The 7,249-nt window shown below is 35.8% G+C and overlaps 1 protein-coding gene across 4 annotated transcripts in view; it reads right to left on the minus strand.

Moving 5' to 3' along the window:
* The window catches only part of LOC107687841 (NUMB endocytic adaptor protein), an 85,324-nt gene that overhangs the window by 21,914 nt on the left and 56,161 nt on the right, over positions 1-7,249 (minus strand). For all 4 annotated transcript variants that reach the window (XM_016485321.1, XM_016485317.1, XM_016485320.1 and 1 more), the window contains exon 3: positions 4,480-4,554. In XM_016485321.1, the coding sequence (XP_016340807.1) occupies positions 4,480-4,554 (75 nt within the window). The remainder of the gene's footprint in view (positions 1-4,479; positions 4,555-7,249) is intronic.

Here is a 7,249-nt window from a genome sequence, read left to right on the forward strand (position 1 = left end):
AAGCCCCGTTCACACTACAAGCGACACGCAACAGCAAAGCGACACAATCCCATTCATTTCAATGTAGAGCTGGCGATTTCCGGCGACACGAGAGACAGCGGCCGTTGGCGACCGGATGGGGCGTGTCCAGCGACGCGACAAAGTTCAGAATCCTTCAACTTTATGCAAATGAAGAGCAACTTTCGAGAGTGACAGCCAATAGGAAAGAAGACGGTATAGCTCATGTGATCGTTGTCTTCTCAGCGCCGTAGATAAACATACGCAATGGAAGAAAGTAGGCTCTGTTTCTCATTCATTTTTGTTTGTATGTACGGATTTAATTTAGATTTAGATTATATTTAGTCTTTTGCCTCCAAAATGTTTGTACTTAGCGGCAAGAAACCTGATTCGCTGTCAAGGCAACCAGTATTGAGAACGCCCACTAGCAACCTCATCGAAAGTCGCTGCTAGTGTGAACGGGGCTTTAGACTGCTTCTAAGATCAGATTAAAAAATTTGAAAAATATTAGTAATAACTAAATTAAAATTACAAAATTTAAATTTTAAAACTAAAATAATAACTAGGGATGTACAATATTATCGGAACGTTATCAGAATCGGCCGATAAAGGCTTAAAATGTAACCATCGGCCGATCTGAAAATTATGCCGATATGCCTTGCCGATAAGATGAACAGCTCACGTGCTCAGACTGTGATAGTGATAAGATCAAGACAGCAGTGTGGGCGAACTTTTACCTGAACGGTGATTAGATTCACTGTGTTTGAACACAAAACACAAAAACAGCAATGATAATAACAGCAATGAAAATAAACAGTGATGACCATCTGACAATAATAGTAGTAGTATTCAAGTAGTACTAGCATGCATAATAATAATAATAATAATAATAATACTAAAGATGGTGATGATAATAATACCTTGTGATAACGGCAACAGTAATATCGATAATAATAAAAGTATGTATGTAGTAATGTTTTTGTGTTCACCGTATGTTGTATGTTTTGCACTCTTAAAAAAAAAAAAAAAAAAAAGATTCACTGTGTTTGATCTCTGCATTTAATTTGAGAATGTAGTACAGAATGACGCCTCCAGTGTGCGACAGAGTCATCAGTGACCAGCGCCTGCAGCAGCCCTCCGGTAAGGTGTTTTATTTACTTAAGGGGTGCTGTAGGCCTACTTGTAATAAAATGAAAAGTAAACTATATAAATAACATTAAGATACTTGTGTTTCTAAATAAGTAAAGCAGTAATTGTAATGTCATAAAATCACAAGTCTGTTTTGATTTAAAGGTCAGAAGCTATAGCTTACATGAATAAAAATCACAAACACTTGTAAATTTATTCATTAATATGTAATATATTTTTTCAAATTTATTATGAAAACAGAAATACAAGGAGCTTCAAAATTCTAAAGATTTTTAGAATTTTTACAGCTCTTTTGCTTTAGACCATCTATTTAATGTTGAATCCACAAAGAAAATGTTAAGGTTTCAACTGCATCTGTCTGGGCAAAAAAACAGCAGAGATTGATTTTAATTAGTTATTTTCAAAGCTTTCAATATACTCTCATTTAAAAAAAAAATAACTTTAATAGTGCTTATTAGTTCTAACAAATACGTTTTTGCACAAAACTAACCAAAATTAAAAATAATTGTATCTATAATTTATGCACAGGAGACACTTGGTCTTATTTAAAATAAAAATAAGAATTATATGTCGGTATAATAAGGAAATATATATCGGTAGCAGCATCGGCTATCAGCCAAAATAATTAGGAAAATAATGGCATATCGGATATCAGCAAAAATCTAATATCGTGCATCCCTAATAATAATAACAATAACATTTTTGGAATTGGAAAACAGGAAGTAACAAGGTAGTCTGTGGCCTCCTGAATTCCAATTGTTAGAGGTCAAAGATCATCAGCAAACACAAACAGCCCGTGTGTGACTTGGGAAGTGTGTGTGTGCGCGCATATCCTTCAGCAACCTGAAGGTTAAAAAAAATCGAGATAAGAGTTCTGCACCAAAGCCTAGCAAGCTGGCATCACTGGACATGACGCTTATATTCTTTATGGATACATCCTCCCAAAAAACATCATCCCCACCCAAAAAAAACCCTGCATTAGATATCTGCATGCCAGTCCTTTATACACACATTTATCATGTTAGGTGCAACTGGCACAGTAACAATAAACACAAGTGGATGACATCAATAAAGAAGAGCCTCTGCAGAGACACATGGACTTCCTGGACATGGGTGGCAGGTTTCCAGTGACAGGAAATCTTATTACGTCTTATCACACACACACACACACACACACACACACACACACACACACACACGTCCAGCCACTTGATTTGGTGCTCCGGGTTACAGTGATGGTAACTTAATTACTGCTGATCAGTTCTGGAAATAATGAGGTTTGGACTGTTCGAGCGAGGGTTTGAGAAGGTTGCAGGGTCATGAGAGATGACTTATCTGGTAAAGCTGGCTCTTTAAAGCTTGTATGTCATTAGTTAGGTTCAGGGTGTTTGTGTCTTCATGCAAGAGCCATATGACTCTGACTAGAGATGCACGATTATTCGAAATAAAACCAAAATCGTGTTATGGCTTAATGCGATTATCAAATCTGCTATTTTATGAAAACTATTATAAACATTATTACATAAATATTTTTTTAAAATGCGAAAAAAAATACCCATGCGCTGCATGTTTCAGAGTGAAGCGGAGCACTGTGTTCATTTACATGGCTCATGGTTTGGGGTTTTCAGCATCTCAGAGCATGTCAGTTCACAGTAAATGCTGCTCCACATGAACTCCATCTGCACCTGCTTTATGTTTGAGTTGCTTAATGTGCATTTAGGAAAAAAATGCCAAAATCTTCCCATTCTAGTAATGAGAAGCACTTACCAAACAATGAGTTGTTAGGGTTCTCTTTATTATTATTTTTAATGCTTAAAAGTTTATTTTAGAGTGAAATATAACAATAGCAATATTGCTTTCATTTAATTTTTTATTTAGTAATAACAATCACGCTAATAAAAGAAACTAACTAATTTTATACGCTTGTGCAACCCTACAAGCACAGCAAACCTGGAGCCTTTTTTTTTTTTTTTAAATTGCATTTGAAATCACATTTGCAATTTTATAAGAAAAGCCGATTTTGCAAAATGATGCAGCTTTTCCATGAAATGAAAGTGGATGGTGACCAGTGGCCGTCAAGCTCTGAAAAGCCTGTACACTATATTCCAAGTTTTCTGAAACCACCCGAGAGCTTTGTGATTAACAGACCAAAATTTAACTCTTTATTTGCTGAAAATCGTGCCTCAAAAAGCTTGCCAGTTGAGGTCATCATTCACTTTCACTGCATAGAAAAGAGCAGCTTAGACACTCTGGGTTAAGAGTCAAACCGGAAAGCACAGTCTTCTACAAGCAGCACTAATGTGATTAAACACAGCACTCTTTTCCAACACAAGGTCAGATGGAGAAGAAGATAGGCAATAACTCAGAGCAAGCCGTCAGGTGGAAAGTGTCAAACATCACGACTCTATTTCTCCAGAGCTTAACCTGGGTGGAGTGCGAGGCCTTGGCAACGTGGAAAATAGACATCGTACTGGATTTCCTTTTCCCTGAAGAATGGAATGTCTTCCGCTGGACGCTGCTGAGACCGGAAACTCACGTCTGTACCTCTCCGAGCGGACCGTGTGCTTACGTGCTGGGGTTTGGACAAATGATAAGATGCTTGATATGCTACCTGTTCTCTGCATTCAGAATAACGCCTTTATAAAGAATCAATTTTTCAAAACAATCACTAGAAAGTCTAGACTGCACAAACCACATCACTCCCACACTCTCAGAAAAAAAGGTACAAAAGCTGTCACTGGGGCGGTACCTTTTCAAAAGGCTCAACTTTGTACCTAAAGAGTCCATATTGGTACCTTAAAGGTACATATAAGTAACTAAAGTGTACATATTAGTAGCTAAAAGATGCAAAAGTATACCTTTTGAATAGGTACCACCCCAGTGACAGCTTTTGTACCTTTTTTTCTGAGAGTGCATTCTAATCAACAAAGCTGTGCACTGGCTTCCTATGTTAGGCTGAAATAACTTGCCAGCTAAGCATGTTATCAAAACTAGAAAAACTTGTAAACAAAGACTGCTGTGGCATGTTGGTTTGTGAGCAGGCTATGCAGTAACAAGGAAATGCTGTCGACTGAGCTCAACTTATATTAAACATGAAGCTTTTTTTTTTTTTTTTTGATGCTTGACAGCATAAGCGAGACCAGCGGAAGAGGAAGAGAACAGCAGGAGGAGACAGACGCGCTTTAAATAGACCACTTGGTGTCGACTGCAGAAAAAAAAGAGATGTGGTGTGAGCAGAGGAAGACAGACACGGACTGAGGAGACTGTTCAGGTGAAGAACAGGAGATCTCGTCTCAGCACTGGAGATGTGACAGATGAAGTTTGTACACCTACCGTCTTCAATCTCTTGACGGCATCTTCACAGATGTGCATGCCACGAGACTCCTCGACCTCCACGTGCCCCTGATACTACAGACACACACAGAGAAACAGTAGTTTAGCTTTGAAACCATGACTCAGGGTTTCCTGTCCCAACACGAAAAGGTCATGCAGTCCCATCTAGTCCTGTTGGAACGACCGGTTGGCGCCCTCCTCTACCTATAGCAGACTGCTCTGGTAGAAGACATCACTGCGTCTCGCCCAAAAGACTCCTGGGAGTGAGGACAAGCCACGAGGAGGGCAGCTATTGTACTGACAGGAAGTCCTTCCCGTTCCCCTCGTAAAACACACAGACCTCAGGAGCTACTAATGTCAGCTTGTGACATCAGTAGAGCAGCTAGAGAACCATGTGTGCACCTGCTTATTAACCCTGTAAAGCCTGACATATGAATTAAGAGCCTGCAAAGTCTAATTTAAAAAATGGAACAGTTTGAACACTTAAATAAAATGTAAAAAAAAACAAAAAATTATTGGTTAAACACACAAAAAAAAAAAATTATATGAATTTTTAAGGCTCATATAATATCATATAGTGAGAATATAGAGGAAAAACACCTTAATTTTATTCAGAGGCACAAACTAAGCTAAAATATGTAATTTGGTGCAGATGTTTATATATTTATGTGGCCAAAAAGCAAGATGAAATTCTGATAGCTTGAAATAAAAATCAATGAAATCTTTTTAAAAGTATAGCAGATACCTGCATAAAATGATAGAAATATCAGTCGTCACTCTATATCCCCAATAATATACCTTAGTATAGCTCAGTTTAATAATGACACATATAATGCAATGCAATAAAATGATGATTGAGAGATGAACAAATAAATGTTCCTCAAAAGCCTGATGATCAGATTTGAGACTCACATTTGAACATGATTTTTCGAAAAAATTATGTCTGGAGAATCAAGTAAAGCAAAGTTGCTTCAGTCCAGTAAATATTCATCTGGAAATATTACTAAAAATATCAAAAGTTTTTCCTAATGTTTACTTCATAAAAATCAGTAAAGATTTGACAGCAAACAGACACGTGAAGCACGAGCTGAAGCTGAACTTTTGTTCAATTATACTAAAAGAACTTTTACTAGATAAAAAAGTCTAAGCTATCAATCAGACGACAGAAGGCATGGAGTAGATTGTGTGCAGCAGGTTTAACAGCAAAGTTTTGATCCTGTTGATCATTTAGAGGCCTTAGAAATTTGCATAACTTTCACAATGTAAAATGTGAAACTGTAATATGTAATTTGACTATAAAAAAGACAGCTAAATAGGGCTGCAACAAACGTTCGTTAATCATCTAACGATTATTAGAACTAATAATCGACTAATCATCAATTATTTCGCTAATTAATCAGTAGACATTTATTGATTATTCAGCTTTTGCAATTAGTTAAAATATTGAGTTATACATATTCTAACAAATAAATTAAGGTAATCACTTCAGCTTTTGAAAGTCATATTACGTAATTACAGTTATACAATGAATTTATACAAATAAATATATTTGGCACTCAAAATGAGATGACAGAGAAACTCTCTTATTCACCATTTAATTAGCTATATGAAAAAGTAACTGAATGACACATCATTCTGCCTAAAATCTCTTTTTGTAAGTCATATGGATAAGAAACAAAATAAAGGTTAAGTGATAAGAGGTTTTATTTTTGGATAAACTATTTTATTCACAACATACTCTCTCTTAAAATACCTTATAGGGTTATGATAATCAAAACAGTCCTGAGCTAGATCAAGCTTTGACTTTAATGAAGTATTTTTTTTCCTCACGAATAAAAGGATTTTATCATTAGCTAGCTCCACACTGGAGAGCTGCTTTAAAACAGAAAATCAAGTTGTAATTCTAACTGAAAGTGATACTGACTCTGGTTTTTCATGTTTAATACTGTAAAGCTGCTTGATTTAAGGCTATCTATTGCATAAAGTCAGTGTTTCCCCTAGGTTTATGGCTTTTTAAAATTTGTTCTGGACTCCTTTTTAATGGTTAAATTAAATTTTATTCATCAAAAAGCATGTCTAATTAATTAATCTAAGTAATTAATTATCATGAAACTTAATTTAACATCAACTTATTAAAAGTTTAACAAATTATATGTTTAGGGTCCTATGAAATGTTTAATTTTTTCCAAACTTATGTTTTATTTAGGGATGCACCGATACCACTTTTTCCAGTACTCGCCCGATACCGATACTTTTATTTTTGGTACTTGCCGATACCGAGTACCGATACCAATATTTTATTGCATTTGTAAATTTTTAAAATATTGGGTACAGAAACCAAAAGAGTATGTATAATGTTAGTTGGTTAACTTAATTTATCAAATAGATAGTCAAATCTAAATGTATTCAGACACCTTCAACATTTCTCACATTATCACAGTTTATTCGCTATAGTTTATAAAATGGTAATAAAATATGACAAGAACTCAGAGTTACACTGTGTCAGAACAAATTCATCTTGATAATGTCAGATAACTTTGAGAGAAAGGTATGTAGCCTAATGGATTAAAATCAAACAAAAAATTAGACCGCTGTTATTATGACAGTATTTACACAACTATGAATACTTTGTCGGGCAACCCTTAGCCTCAATGACAGCCAGTAGTCTCCTGGGCATGCTGTCACCCAGCTTCATGAAAACCTCAACTTCAGTTTTTTTCCAGACTCGGTCTGAATAATTTTTGGACCCAAATTTGTATCAATTTTACTG

Source organism: Sinocyclocheilus anshuiensis, unplaced genomic scaffold, assembly GCF_001515605.1.
Source record: "Sinocyclocheilus anshuiensis isolate Anshui unplaced genomic scaffold, SAMN03320099.WGS_v1.1 scaffold197, whole genome shotgun sequence".
In the NCBI taxonomy this organism is placed as follows: domain Eukaryota; kingdom Metazoa; phylum Chordata; class Actinopteri; order Cypriniformes; family Cyprinidae; genus Sinocyclocheilus; species Sinocyclocheilus anshuiensis.